At 38.0% G+C, this 16,345-nt stretch overlaps 1 protein-coding gene across 1 annotated transcript in view; it reads left to right on the top strand.

Moving 5' to 3' along the window:
* Window positions 1–16,345, top strand: part of Hmcn1 (hemicentin 1) — a 450,870-nt gene that overhangs the window by 220,414 nt on the left and 214,111 nt on the right. Inside the window, exons 15-19 of the mRNA XM_060364433.1 lie at window positions 1,601–1,759; window positions 10,110–10,304; window positions 10,944–11,039; window positions 12,171–12,298; window positions 13,886–14,030. Coding sequence (XP_060220416.1) covers window positions 1,601–1,759; window positions 10,110–10,304; window positions 10,944–11,039; window positions 12,171–12,298; window positions 13,886–14,030 — 723 coding nt within the window. The remainder of the gene's footprint in view (window positions 1–1,600; window positions 1,760–10,109; window positions 10,305–10,943; window positions 11,040–12,170; window positions 12,299–13,885; window positions 14,031–16,345) is intronic.

Below are 16,345 nucleotides of genomic sequence, written 5' to 3'. Positions count from 1 at the left end.
TTTGGAATAAAAATCTGCCAGCAAAAGGTCTTTATTTTATCTTCTGACACAGATGGTGTCTTCTGACATACACAGAAGAGCTAAAAGTGAGAAGAAAATCACAAAATTCTAAATATCTCTCACATTCCAAACATTCTAGGCTTGAAGAGCAGCAAGGTCACCTGCGTCCTCCTGTGGTAGGAGCAAAGTCACGTCAACATCATCTGCTTTTGTTTATGACAGTCTCCCAGGGGCACCTAGACAAAGCTTTTGCCGTCTCAAATTTGTGAGTGGAGTATGTAGTAGAAAGTGTGAGGCTGCCTAGGGGTTTGAAATATTGTGGAAAAAAAACTGTTTTGGGGGCATTGGCAGTTGCTTTAGTTATTGGAATTTTATTGTTTTCTTTTTTAATTTAGAGAGCCTTTGACATCATTTCTTCAGAAAGTTATATAAACAAAAGAGAATTGTCTACATGTTGCTAAATCTCATTGGTTGATGCTGTTTGCAACATTCTCTTAGAGAGCTACTAGCTCTCAGGGTTTTTTGTGGTTTGTTTGTTTCTTTCTTTTTTGCCTATTTGAATTGGAGTTGCATATGTGATCCTTAGTTCCAGGCTACAAGAAGACTGATGGGTGACATTTTAGAAAGTACCTTTCAGGAGCAAGGGTTGTCAAATTTCCTGGGGGATTTTAAGATCCTCACATACTTTGTATCATCCTTCATACAACAAATGGAAAAAAATGCACTAAATGGTATTATGTGTCCTGTGCTATGTGCTTTTTAAATCTACTGGTCATTGTAGTCAATTTCATTCTTTGATTTGGAGATATTTTGGGAGGAGTGCATGGGAGATGCAAGCATAATCTTCCCCATGACTTTTTGAAGTGTTGTCTCCTTCAGTAATAAGTGGTTCTTTGAAGATCAGAACCTTTGGGACTCAGCGTATGGACGCACTCCAGATGGAACTAGTCTTTCTCTGTTCACCCTGCCCTGGCATTGAGATCCCTATCTGCTTCCTACAAGCACTGTATCACTCCAAATTCAGATTTTTAGTGATCGAGATTTCAGCTGAGGTAACCCAAGAGATTTATATAAACTAACTAATTTCTATTTTCCCAGCAAGCTTTCCCATACCCTTTCCAACCAGCTCTCTTCTCCAGCCATTCATTAATTAAGATGAACTGTAGCTGACACCATTCAACAAAGAGCCGAGTCACTCACTAAGCTAATACCTGTGATAGCTCACCCAGCCAGGGTCACTGAAATGCACCAAGCCACAAAGACAGTACAAGCCTCTCTTTACCCCTCATCTTCCTAGCTCTCCTTTTACTGACCAAAGCCACTGTTCTGGTTTCCAGCCTGCCCCAGCTTTCCACATAGCTTCCAAGAGCTCTCACTATTATTTGGATACAGATAAATGGAAGAAGCAGCTATATATATATAATTCATTGCAGGACCAGGTTTTAGGCCATTGAAAGTAAAGTATCTATGTTGTGCAAGATACAGCTGGAATTTGAAACACTGAAATCCTTCTTATTCCTACGTTTCAAAATCACGTCAGTGGCAGAGTAAACCATATAAATTTTTCGTGTTTAATGTTTTTCCCCTTGTTTTGACTTAGGAGATCTTGAGTTGAGGCCATCAACATTCCTCAGCATTGACCCTCTCATGGGAACTTTGAAGATTCAAGAAACACAAGATCTGGATGCTGGTGATTATACCTGTGTAGCCATCAATGATGCAGGAAGAGCAACAGGCAGACTAACTCTGGATGTAGGCTGTAAGCTTTCATGTCCATCAGTCACATGATTTTTTCTGGCACTGTGTTGTTATTTTTTTTTTTTTTTGTGTTGATCAACTGTGAAACCATTTGGTATAAATATTTGTCAGAATGGCAAATCTAATATGGACATTTCAGATGACCAACATTATTACAGTGGCTACCAATTCCTAGGAGCTTCCAATGTGCCAAGAATGTGGTATGGGTTATCCCATTAAGCCAGTGGTTCTTTACCTTCCTAATGCTATGAGCCTTATTAAAGCATTAATGCAATTCCTCATGTTGTCACAATCTCCAGCTATAAAATTATTTTTGTTGCTACTTCATAGCTGTAATTTTGCTACTGAGCGGTGTCTGAGAGATAGGTGTTTTCTGATGGTCCCACCCCTAAGGATGAGAACTGCTGCCCTGCATTCTCACTTCCAACGTAAGGACACTGAGCTTATAACAGCTGAACCTTTTGATGAGGGCTGTAAAGGTTTGGAGGGGCAGAGCCTGGCTATTTGACTGCAAGTTAAATACCCCAGAGACTACAGACATCGCCAAGATGTATTATCTATTGCCATTTCCCTCTCAGCAGTCATCCATTGTGCCATCAGATTCCCAATTATTAACATCTGGAGGCCAGAAAGTAGACTTTGGCCCTAGACCATAATCTAGAGATGTTGATGACAGCAGAGGTAATAGATTATGTTTTTGTTATAGTTTTGATAATCCTCTAGAAGTTACTTCTCAGTGTTTGAACTAAAGTACCAACTACAAATGAACGCCAGTCACCATGGGACAGTGCGATGTGCACATCACAACTGTATTTGTGTTCTCAGGAAGTTTGGTTCTCACATCATCATCTATTTCACATTTCTTTAGAAAATAGTGCAAAACAAAAAAATACGGTAAAACGAGAAATAAAACAGAACTTGTTTTTCATGGAAAAGAATGTGGCAGCTTAAATTTAACAGATAATTAAATATTTACATATCTTTAAGGAGTGTCATTAAATTGTATTTTCTTTTGTAATGTACTTTTTTTGTCATGCTCAAACTGCTTTTCAAACACGAGTGAAGAAAATGAATCTTCTACAAATCGTTTTAGTTCTATTTCATTAAGCCTATAAGTGAAAACTCTGAGCACTTGATATTTTGTTTTATGGAAACAAATTTTTTCTCTCCTGGGACCTGTTATGATTCTGGTCCCTTGCCCTTGGCTGTCTGTTGAGCACTAGTCATTCTTGCTGACTATGCCCTGAAATGTTAACATACGATGCTGGAACTGGCACAAAGATTAGCAGAGACCCTGTGAAGGGTAGCGCGAGATGTCCAGGAGGGTGTTTTAACTGAACTCTGTCATTATTGAGGTAAATACTCTGGGAGTGAGGTTAGAACTGTTGGGTGGAGCGGGGTCTCTGGTTCTTCTGGAAGGCTTTCAGATATACTGATGATTTTGGAAATGTAAGTTTCAAATAAGAGAGGTCATTAGATACAGAATTCTTGTTTTTACGAAATGCAATAAGGATGAAATTTCAATTCCTAGCACCTTCCATTCTGTTTCTCCCAGATTCCCACAGAGATATTTTGTACTTACGCAACATTTCTTTCTGTGTTCTAGCTCTATACAGGGAGAAATGGGCTTGATAACTTTTCCTAGTAATAACATAGTGATCTCTTAGACCCACTTCAAAGCCTTAGAAAGTCTGAGGATCATGCACACACATACTTCTTTGCTCACTGACTGTTTCCTTCTTGATCTTTCTGCTTCTGCATTTTCTAGATTCTCTCTATTGTCCAGCATTGCACTAGAGATACAGCTAGTGACATCTGTTCTTGGCGTCTAGTGATTTTATGTTAGTGACTTTTCTCACTACATTGACAAAATACTTGAGTAATTAGGAAGTATTAACAGATGAGTACTGGAGTTCAGCTTGCTTTGTCCTTTCCTATTCAGTCTGAGCCTCTCCCCTCCCCCCCCCCCCAGTCCACAGTGCCATGTATATTCAGGGTGGATCTGAACTCCTCTATTAATCCTCTCTGAAGCATCCTCAAAGACATACCCAAGTGATTAGAAAATCCAGTTAGGTTGACAGTTAAGCTTAGCCATAGTAACTGGATTCAGAAACTTCCCAATAAATATCTTCTATCTATATTTCACTCTATAAGTCTAGGTGAACTTGAATTTCAAAATCCTTGCCGTTCAGGGTTCTTCTAAAGCAATGAGCTTTACAATTTTGATCCCAGTAATTAATCTGAATGATTAACAGAAACAAGTCATCCGCTCTCCGTGACTGTGACCATTCCTAAAAGTTGGCAAATAACTTCATGTTGAAGTTGGCACAATTGTGCTTCTCTTGTACCTTAATGTATCTGTATCCTGCTTAGAGCAGCACATAGGTGTGATTACTGCCCTCTCCACGGGAGGTGATGGCTACAGATGGTGGCGTCTCTATGAAAAAGCAACAACCCCTCATTGTAGTGATGGTTGTAGTTTTTATTATAAGGTTTAAAAGAAAACACATTATGAATGGAAGCTTTCTCCAAAGTTAATATAGTGGTTAAGGAAATAGGCCCCTGAGAGAAAATGGGTTGCCTCCTTAACTTTCCTTATTTTATAGATACAAATAGCATTTACTTTACAATGGAAAGCATTTTCTCCAATGGAAGTAGCCTAATGGAAGCTTGGTGGACAATCATAGTGACGGTGTCTTCGACAGCATTAGAATAGAAGCAGAAATAAGGCTGAAAAGATGGAATGAGATATTATCACGTACATACACCCAGCATGTTAACCACCACCTAAATGCTGCTAACTGCAGCAGATATCTTGTATAGGTTTATGTATGTCGTGGTTATTTTCCTTCTTTGACTCTCAAACACGGCGGGGATGCCTACATACACTATTTATGCCTACACAGTATTTAAGATTAGACTTTGGGCTTTTAATATGAAACACTTTATTTCAATTAGACTTCTTCTTTAGGAGACTAGTTTAGTATTAACCTTAGTACTGCGTAAAATTATTATTTGAGTTTCAAAATAATTGGGCATATTTCTGCATTGCTTGTGACTTAAAAACAAAAACAGACTTTATATCATGTAGCTATTTGGGCTTTTGAATTGTTTTTGTGGGCCTGTTACCTCACAGCAGCAATACTAGATCAAAACAAATGAACAGACAGACAAACAAAAATAACAAAATGACTGTTTAATATTGTTCTTGAACTTGAGCTTCTTGTAGCAAGCACTCTTTTTCCTGTTTCTCATTATCATGGCTTTAAGTTGTGGACATTTCAGGTCAACAGGGAAAGTTACCAATGCTTTTCATCCCCCGTAAAGGGGATAGTGAATTGTGAAGTCATTTGGAAGAAAAGGGGGACTGGAAACATCAAACAAAAAGTTGGCCTGGCAGAATTTTTTTTAAACATTCCACACCACACAGGGTTTGAGTCTTAGACTGTGGTTTTGTGTTTTGTGGCTTGGTGGAACCCATGCAATGTGTCTAGTCATTTTAGGAAAGAAAATCCCTGACTGACATAATGCAAGAGGTGCCGCAGAGGGAATATATATTTAACTGTGTTGAGGGCAAGGGAAATAATTCAGAATAGTATTTAGAGCAAGATGGCAAATTTGTTTATGACTTTTATGTCTTTTTGAAAAATGAGTCTGCACTGCCATAGTTACCTTGGAAGACAGTGGACTGTGTTGTGGTATCAGCCCATGCATGTCTCAACGTGCTACACAGATGCTTAGAAAAATCACCAGAGAGCAAACGTTATCCTGTGAGACTGTATGAAGGGCCAAAAGTTAAACCAAATACAAACATCAAACTCCAATACAGATCTAATAAGTTAGCTTTAATTTTCATGTTTAATACAGCTAGTATTGAGGTATTTATTGCATGCTACATGATTAGTAAAGATCACCCCTTTTGACTTGAAATATGAAATACTACTATTCTTTTTTTGTTCTCAGAGAAATTAAAACTGGGGAAAAGGGTAAAATGACCGTCCCAAGATCATAGATTAAAACCAGGGGAACCTCCATTTGAAATCACTCTCTGGGTTCTTACCCCTTCTAAGTAACACACCCTCTTCTAGAAAAGCAAAGTACCATTGTGTGCTGTCAGCCACTCACCACTGCCCTTCTAGCCTATAGTTTAGTTAGCTAATCCATCCACGACTCACCCAGAAAAGCTCACTTGGAGGCTGCATTGGCCAGAGTTAGGAGGAGGAAGTATTTAAGTCATCTTGGCTCAGCTAGGAGCTGCTTCATTTTGGAAGTTTGTTTGTGGTAGACATTATATTGGCTGCTCTCTCAGGGCTGGTGTTCTCATTTGCCTCTTGTTTTGAGATCCAGCGCTTATGTTCCCTGATCTAATGTCTTGTGTCTGATGCTGTTCTAGAATTTGCTTGCGATGCATGACTTCTCCCATCTTGATTAGGTTTGTGGGTGTAACTTGAGTTTGCTTTTCTGTTCTGAGTCCAGATTCCCTTCCTCCATTACTTATGAACAAGTTAGTGTATCACTTTTCATTGGTAATTATGTTTTAACATTTCAATAAAGGGAGATTTCTTTTTAGTAGTTGGTGGATTTCAGTCTTCTACATGAATTTTTACTACATAAAAAAAAAAAAATGCTTTTTGGTCCATAGCTACATTTCTGTGCCCAAGATCCAAGCCTAGCACAATTTGAGACTTTTAGACTTAACTTCCCTTTTTTTTCTTAAAAATACTTATGTTTTATAATTATTAATATCACTGTAATCATCATTATTGAGACAGATTCTTACTGTGGAGCTCTGTCTGGACTGAAACTATTAGAACAGGCTGGCCTTGAACTTATAGAGAGCCCTCTACATCTGCTTCTTGGATATATCACCATATCCCATTAAGCTTCATGTTTTAGATTAACTGATTAGATTCAGTCTAGAAAATAAGTAACTGAGTTGTAGAAATAAAATAAGTACAAAAAGGGGGAACTGTAGAGAGCTGCGGAATGCTATGCCTTAAAGATGGAGCTGGTTTCTGCCTTCCACCTTCCCGATGGTGAGTGCTCTCTGTCAGGAACAACTCCACATTTGGCTAAGGCCGAGGATCTGGCTTGCTTCCATGTATGTGGACCTATCTGCATTGCCCATGTGGCACGCCTGGGTTGGCTACCCAGAGGCTATTTAAGCTGTGGGCTGGCTTTCCCCAGGGTCCGAGGATTGTTCAAGGTTCCTGAATAAACTGCATTGAAAAAAAAAAAAAAAAAAAAAAAAAACAAGCATGATGTAGCAAGGGCCTCCCTCTATCTTCTGAGCTTTGGTTTTCTAGCATTAGTGGCAATATGTGTACAAGAAATCAGAACTTCAATCCTCTTGGTGGTATGGACATTGAGTTTGCTTGTACCTTACCACTTACAGTGCAATGGCTAAGAAGTGGCGGGAACCCAAACCTTTTTGGCCAGCAGGCTACTCTGATGGTGCTTCTGGAAGATTGGGCATAACCTCCGCATCTCTGGTTTATTCTTAGTGAGTCCAAGGAGTAGACTGTGCTCTCTAGATGAACAAAGGGGAATGGGAATTCTATCTATATAAGAACTAACTCTTAATGTGGGGTGAGTATAAAGTGATTCCAGGAACATAACAGGGGACATATTTAGACTTACTACTTTAAATTATATGTCCATTTTTATATACAACTACAATTTATAAAGTGGACCCTGTTGTACTGCACAAAAATGATTACATCATGTTAAAGCTCCTGAGAATTATTGACATAATTTCTTCTCCACCTTACACTTCTTTTTGTGTATAGACTAGTTTCAGAGCAGCCTGAGATACTTCCTCTGGGTGTCCAATAACCTTGGACAGTTGAGTGTTCACTGTAGCAAAGGTCTTCACCCACAGTCCTTGGAAGCTGGTAATGCTAGGGCTGCTGGGCCCACTGTCTTCTTCATGAGGTAGCACCTGCAGTAGAGAAACAATCCCTTAAGTTGTTTTTTTTTTCACCTGTAGTAGAGGGACAATCTCTTAAAATGTCTATTTTTACCTTATTGAGTCCAATTATGTGCCTGTATGTGCATGGGTATAGTCATCCACTGGGGAGGAAGGCATGTGCATGAGAATGTAAGTTAGTCATAGGTTGACATGAAAAACCACATTGATATATCTATAGTTTAGTATCCAAGTGGGCTCCCTAGTAATGGGAACAGGGACTGTCTGTGACATGAACTCAGAAGCTGGCTCTTTGATCACCTCCCCCAAGGGGTGAGCTGTCTTACCAGGCCACAGAGGAGGACATTGCAGACAGTCCTGATGAGACCTGATAGTCTAGGGTCAGATGGAAGAGGAGGAAGACCTCCCCCATCAGTGGATTTGAAGAGGGGCACAGGAAGAGAAGAGGGGGGAAGGTGGAATTGGGAGGGAATAAGGGAGTGGGATAAAGCTGGGATACAGAGTGAATAAACTGTAATTAATATAAAAATAAAAATATGTCAAAAAAATAAATAAAATATAACATATTTTAAAAGCTCAAAAAAAAGAAATAAAATAAGTAATCAATGTTTTACTTTATGAATTTTACTTAAAATATATCTATTAGTCATTTATATAAGTTGAATTTCTTTATATATGAATTAAGAAAAATATCTAAACAGAGGTAAGCCATTCTCTGCTCAAAGCACACTTTTCTATTGTTGTTTTTTTCTTAAATTCTGTAAGAGGGCTTCTGAAATTGTCATGTTTCTTTCTTTCAAAAGTGCAACTTTAAATGAGTGGGGTTGAAGCACAGATGCTAAAAACACCCCTCCCCCGCCCATTCCCCTCCCTCCATCCACTTTCCATGTCTGTTTTATTTCTACTTCTGAGTGAGATTTAAGCATCTTCCCTTGGGCCCTCCTTGTAACTTAGCTTTTTGGGGCCTGTGGATTGTAACATGGTTATCTTGTACTTTATGGCTAATATCCGCTTTTAAGTGGGTACATACTCTATGTGTTTTCCTGCGTCTGGGTTATCTCACACAGGATGATATTTTTCAGTTACATCCATTCGCCTACAAATTTCACAATTTCCTCCTTTCTAAAAGCTGAGTAATATTCTGTTGAGTAAATGCACCACATTTTCTTTATCCATTATTTTGTTGAGGGACATCTAGGTAGTTTCCAATTTCTGGCTATTATAAAGCTGCTTTGAACATAATTGAGCAAATATACTTGGGATGTGGTGAAGCATCTTTGGGTATATGCCTAGGAGGGATATAGCTGGGTCTTGAGGTAGAATTAATCCCAATTTTCTGATAAACTGCCAGGTTGATTTCCAGAGTGGTTGTACAGGGAAACTAGCTTTTAATCTCATTTTACTGATTGGAATCTATTGACACTTAGCAAATCAACTAAATTTCAGTTTCTATCTATGAAACCCGAGTGGGGTCATTCTGAAGACTAAAACCAATTGAAATCATTCAACAAAAACCTTGGCTCTAGAAGTGAACTTTTCCATTGGTAACCCGGATACTTCCTTGATTTCCAGTGTGCCATCTCTTAGAATTTTTCGTGAGTAGGTTCCTTTCGAGGCTTCCAAGAGAATCCCATGTATTTTTTTTTTATCTGATGTCTCAATCATCATTGTTCACGAGCTTTCTGAGAGCCTCATCCCTTCATGGTCCCAACAGCATCCTCTGTATATTGCTGTGATTTTTTTTTTCTCTAAGTGTGCCCATCATGGATCTCCAGCTCTTTTTCCTCAGTTACTGGAATCATGTTAATTTCTAGATTTTTTTATATGTGTCAGTTCTCCTTCAGATGCCAAGCACTTACTATTTTTTCCTTATTGAATGTCTTATGCTATTCTAGCTTACATTATTGATTCTCAAACATGAGACATTATTAGCAAAAATATAACACCAAACATGGTTATACCTCAGGAATAAATGTTGTTAGCATGTCAGGTAAGGATTAATAAAGAAATATTTTGGTGCAAAGTGTTCATTAAAAAACCCTGCCAACAAGATATTAAAAAATACCAGAAATATTCATATTGCATTATAAAGCTAACTTATTTAGCAGAGTTTAAGGTTTGAACACTATAACAAATACTCATATTGAAAGCAAAATCGGATAATAATTCTTTTAAAGATGATCTTCATATCACTTCTAATTAGAGGGCAAAAGCTGAGTGTCTATTCTAAGTGTTCACTCAGAGAGGAAAAATAAGCCTGGTATATGTCAGATGAGAGTACCTACAGGATAAATTTCCAATATTTTATGAACAATGATTTGTTTCAAATTCAACCTGTTGATAGTTTAATAAGTTTTACTCTTAATGTATTCACATCCTCTACCGGTGACATTTTTTTTTTTTTTAATTTTGTTTCTTCCAGCACCTCCAGTTTTCATACAAGAGCCTTCTGATGTATCCATGGAAATTGGTTCCAATGTGACATTACCTTGTTATGTTCAGGGTTATCCAGAACCAAAGATCAAATGGAGAAGACTGGACAACATGCCAGTTTTCTCAAGACCCTTTTCAGTTAGTGCCATCAGCCAGCTGAGAACAGGAGCTCTCTTTATTTCCAGTAAGTTAAAGGGTGTGCATTTGTGTTTATATATGTACTTGTACTTATATGTATTTTTGGTTTTTATTTAGTTTGCTTTATGTCTTTCTTGTTTTGAAAAAAAAAAAAAAAAAAAGAAGATTCAGAGTAGTATCTCAGAATGGCCTTGGACCCTTGTTCTGCTTGTCTCAGTCGCCTGTGGGCCACCATGCCAGGTTATATTATATAGAAATATGTCTATTCACATTTTGTTAGTAGATTAAACAGGACATATTTGGCTACAATATTTATAAATTTAAAATCATTCCCTTATTTAAAAATAAGTCTTATCTTGGTTTTCTTATTGCTCCCAAGCCAAGAATGACATTTAACTTCAGCCTTGTGATAATGCTGTCCAGCTTGTAAGTTGTCCTATGCTGACATACAATCAATTGGCTGTTCCTGTCTGTGCTTCCATAGCTCGTTGTATAAAGCTCATAGTGAATCTGATGCACTGCTGTGACGGCTGAGTTCTCTGTCTCCATCCTAGAAGGGAATGACCAGAGGTGCTTATGAGAGTTCTGTCAGCTCTCAGCCCTGTGCCTGGTGCATTGTCATAATCATTCTGAATGAATAAATGAGTTTCATCATGGTCCTGAATGAATGAGTTCTTCTTTCTAGATTTGTGGGCAAGTGACAAAGGAACATATATCTGTGAAGCTGAGAACCAGTTTGGAAAAATACAGACACAGACAACAGTAACGGTGACAGGACTTGGTAAGATTAACTTTCTAGAGGTGATGTTCTTCACGAATCAGACTGCTTTGATGATGTCATCATTTGCATGTGACAAGTTTTATTTATTTTAAAGCCTTGTAGAGCTTTGTGTCCCTAAGTCATATTTCATACAATGTTACAACTATAAATAAGTTGAAGAGCCTGCTTCAGGCTCCTCATCTTCTATTTTCTTCTATTTGATTACTGCTCAGTTTATATTGGTTTAAGCCTAACACATACACACACACACACACACACACACACAATACACACAAAACACACTCCCACACAGATTGTGTTTTTGATGGTCTGTATTATGTTTATCACTTCAGCCCACATAGGACTGTGTTATGAGTTATGAGGCAAAAGTTGAATACAACTTATTTCCAACTGGTGGAATATTTGATTCAGTATATGTTATTGAATAGTCATGTCTCACTGATTTATTCTCATATTGAATTCATATTTCTACACTTACTCCTTGGAATTGTTTTTTCCTAGTACTATATAGTTAGAATTATTATAGCCTTAAATGTGCTCTTAAGTATTTCACTGCATCTATCTCATTAATACCTGTTTATAGGATTTTGGTATGTCTTCATTTGTCTGTCTATACCTACACTTTTGGGTAATATCTCTTAAGGATTTTGTGCTCATTTGTGGTACAATTTTTTTTGTTTGTTAATTTCTAAGAAAGAACACGTTAACCATGCTGCTTTACTGTTCCATATCAGTAAACTCACCTTTGTTTTCTTTGCTTGTGTTGTGCTGATGATTCCTACTATGTCTAATCTATTCTGTTCTAACTATTTCTGAGAGAGAGGGTTCTGAAAATTCCATGTCTGCACTGACAAGCGCTCCTGCACACTCTCCATTCTAGCGCATATGCGGAGATCATCTGGCTTTGACACTGCTGGCCTTTTATGTGTAGGCTTTGCTCCTTACTCTTGATATTTCTACAGGCTCCATTACTTCTGCTTGGGTCCATTACTTCCTCATTCAAGTTCACTTCCATTTCACTTTAAAGTTCTGTTCCTGAAACCTATAGTTTTAAACAGCATAATTTGTGGTCGTTGCTTATACTAACCCCCTCCCCAGTTTGAAGAAGCTGAGTGCTCTTCTCTGATACAGTTGCCCCGCTTATTGGAATCAGCCCTTCTGTGGCCAGCGTTATTGAAGGACAGCCACTAACTCTGCCTTGTACTCTGTTGGCTGGAAATCCCATCCCAGAACGGCGATGGATGAAGAACTCAGCCATGGTAAGAAGTTTTTAATATGTGCCTTTGTACTTATTTTCTCCTAGGAATTAATGCACCACAAATACTGAAAGCCTGATTTCATAAGCATATAAACATGTTTTCTAAACATACCAACGCTTTTCTTGAAAAATATTTTTTATTTTTAATTGTGTGTGCATGTATGTATGTGTGTGTGAGAGAGAGAGCGAGAAAGTGTGTGTGTGTGTGTGTGTGTGTGTGTGTGTGTGTGTAGGTATCAGAGCCAAAATGAGGGTATTAGATACCCTGTATGGAGTCTTATAAGCTGTTTTATGCCATAGGTGTGGGTGCTGAGAACGGAACTCAACTTCTTCTGCAAGAGCAATGCTCTTAACTGATGATCCATCTCTTTAGGTCCAAGAGCTTTCCTGCCTGTTAATACATTTGTGCCATTTATATCATTTGGAGCTTCACTTTTTAATAAATAATTGGTAGTATAATTTTTATAATTTCACATTAAATTTAATATTACTAATAAGTTGCCTTCAGAACATGTAAAAATTTAAGCTAGTGATATTTCCATGGTATTTAAATATTTTATACCCTTCTGTGTAGGACATTATTTTAATATTAGTATTCATCTAGAATCTTCTGTTTCATACATTCCTTTTTTCATGATGTGCTTTAGATTTCTTGTGTGATGATTTTTAGAGGGTAGATCCATAGCATATTACTTATAACTTTATAACATATTAGGGTGTAACTTTCAATTAGAAAAGGATATAGTCAGCCTTTTTAGTTCTATGAAATTCAGTTCTATGAAAAATTTCTATAAATGTGTACTCTGTTGAAACAGAGCTATATCTAGTTCAGACCACTTCTCCTGTTTTCCGGATTACCTGGACTCACTGTTTTCCAGAAGTACTCATTAATCAGCTTCATATGAGCAGTTGCAAGCTTAATCATATTTGCATAAGAACTCAAGGAATATCAGGTTACTGCACGGACAAATAAACACCTTTAGATATGAAGCTAGCTGGGCAGTAACATGTAAAATGATACAGACACAGAAATAAGCACTTGTATGCTAAAATATTGCCAGCTGTCTGTGACATGATTTCTGGATCACACTGTGTCCACTGCTTTTTGAGCCTGTCTGCTGGGCTGAAGCCATATCCGAGTGGTGCAAATAAATACTTAGCCCAACAAAAACATCAAAGAGCTTGCTGGTGGTGGTGAAACCTTTTTGGAAGGAATAGTTTTAGCCAAAAAAAAAGCACTACTAGTGAAATTTGAGTTATGAGCAACAGAACTCATAGAAACGCAAAATCAGCGGCACAGAAATCTCCCTTTTCAGAGATGTGCATAGTTCTCTGAAAGTGAAGGGTAGGGATAATTCTACAGAGTTATGAGGACTGAATATTATTGCTGAATTCCCAGGAACATTTTATGTTAATTTTTTTTTTTTTTTTTTTTTTTTTTTACCTAAAGGGTGCTAAAATCTCAGTTTGCTTGATAATAAATGTAATAATTCAGTGGAGAAAAACAGGAAGAACTGATTTAGGCTTAGACAAATTTCTGACCGTTTAAATTAAAAATAAATGACCTTTTTCTTATTCTATTCAACAGTTGGTACAAAATCCTTATATAACTGTGCGCAGTGATGGGAGCCTCCATATTGAAAGAGTCCGGCTTCAGGACGGAGGAGAATATACTTGTGTGGCCAGTAATGTTGCTGGAATTAATAACAGAACAACCTCTGTGGCCGTGCATGGTAAGAGAGGCCCAACGTAATTGCTTCCAAACCTTGTTCAAAACAGGGTTCATGGGTTTTAATCAAATAACCCTGTTCCTCTAATTACAAGAAGGAGAGCTTTCTCTCAATTGTTATTTTATATTTCTTGAACAATGTCTACGTTGTTAATACTGTTTCCAGATTCCCCTTCCCTGTGTACACAGAAAGACGTTCTGGGGAGTTACCAGCCAAGTCTGGCCAAGGGCTTTTCTAAGTGGTTTCTTCAGTGATAGAAGTGAGCTCAGCTCTCAAAGAATCATGTTTAAAAATACATTTTAATTTCAGGCAAGCTGAACTCAGTGTACCATCCAAATTGCCTTAAATTGCCTTTTTTTTCTTTTTTTGGATTGTGGAACAAACATGTCCTTACTAATGACCCCTCCGTGTTGGAGCTAAATATGGCCTAAGCTTTTCTAAAGGTCATTCCATGTGTCATGTGCTCCAAACAATTTTTTTTTGCATGTTAAATAATTTAAAGGTCACAAATAAGAAAGTCCAGAGACAATCTTTTATTCCCACTTGTAAGAGTTACCAGATCATTTTTTTAATTTTGTTTTTATTTTTAAAGCTCAATAAAAATGGAGAGCTTCACAGTTTAAACAATTCTCGTAACACTTTTTGTTTGTTTTTAAGAGCTCGCTCCATTGTTTTTATAATGTAATGTTAAAGATAAGTTCATATACAACACATGGATGTCCTCGGAAGAAAGTAGCACAGAGGACTAGGTTTTATTCGTAGACTCAATCGTAGACTCAACTGGGGGCTCTCCCGGCTTACACATTTTGTTCTGTCAGTTGAAAATCCCAGTCTCTGCAACCCGTTTCCTCTGCATGCCTGCTCCACCACCTCCTCCGGCTTTTTGCCAGTGGCCACCAACATCACTTGTCATGTTCTTGAGAGGTTTCAGTGAAATCTCCCCAAATACCTTAAATTTAGTGATAGCTTCAAATAATAACAGCCTGTCGGGTTGCACGTCATTGTGTGTCTGTTTTAAGGAACAGAACAAAGGTTTCCTGAAGGTTTCTATGGCCTGGCATAAGGAAGTGGCCCCGGAACATCCCCGTCCCATCTCCCCTTTCCTCCTAGAGACTGTGCAGGCAGGTGTGTTGGGAAGGGGGCTGGGGCCAGATTTTCACAGGGAGGAGTGATAGGACTCGTCCTGTGTTTGCTGTGTCGGAGGGGTGAGAAGACCGACCATCCAGTGATGCGATTTACTGAGACACAGGAAATTTTACTGATTAAAGTTTAAGAGGTCATTTCACTACAGTTTTTGCTTCATTTTAATCCAAAACAATCAACCGATTTAGTCAATAACATTAAAGAATCAGCCCAAGGATTGGGTATCAACGAGCCTGTACAAAGTATGGCAGCTTTGTACCTGCGTCATGTTAGTGAGGGGTTCATTGTTTATCATGTCCACTTTCAGGGACACATGAAAGATGCTAATTCTAAAAAGGAAGAGATGAAAAAAACAAATAACAAATGAATTCAAATACAAATGCAGATGAAAAGAACAAAATTTAATTGTCACATTGATTTATGTAGACTCACAATCTGAAGAGAAACTGCTTCTCCATCCCCAGATGTCATCAAGCTTCAAAACTGACCTAAATTTGCAACTTTTCTTCACTACTGTCTAACTTAATATGGTTTTAGAAATATGAGATTCCCTATGTTACTGCAAATTGACAGCATATTTGAGAGTTGCGTATTCTGTCATGATCCTGGAAATTAAACTTATTGCTTTCATGAGTAGCTTGATGTTCTTGTTTAGAGCTGGAAACTTGCTGCCAACTCTTTAAGACAAAATTAGCTAAAAACTAATGCCAGCCGTAGGAAAGTATGAGGGCACAGTATACACCATTTCAGCCTTCCAAGGAGGTTTTGCACTGAGGGGTCTATGGTGTCTTCTGTCTTAGCAAATTTCTATTCCTGGGTAGTAGGACAAGTCTGGAAAATTCTAACTTTAAGAAAGAAATGTGGTAAGTAAATGAACTCTAGGGAAGACTTTTAGTCTCATCTTCCCACAGGACACGATAGAAAGGTCTGGGAATACCAGACTTTCATTGTGTTCCTTTTGCAAGAAAACATTCATGTATGGAAGCTTTCAGCAGAACTTATTCTGAGGGTCCTGTGTATTGGTTATTTCTGTACATGTTGGTTCTAAGAGCGAAGGGAACAGAGCTTATGTTTTCCTTCTCTTTTCACGGCTGCTCACAGGCTGCTAAGTTTTCTCTGGCTTCCTAAATGCAAAGGTATGCTGTTCTTAACATTGCCTTCTCCTTTATTTTATC

This window comes from Meriones unguiculatus, chromosome 11 (genome assembly GCF_030254825.1).
Source record: "Meriones unguiculatus strain TT.TT164.6M chromosome 11, Bangor_MerUng_6.1, whole genome shotgun sequence".
NCBI lineage: Eukaryota > Metazoa > Chordata > Mammalia > Rodentia > Muridae > Meriones > Meriones unguiculatus.
This window is presented reverse-complemented; position numbering and strand designations above follow the sequence as displayed.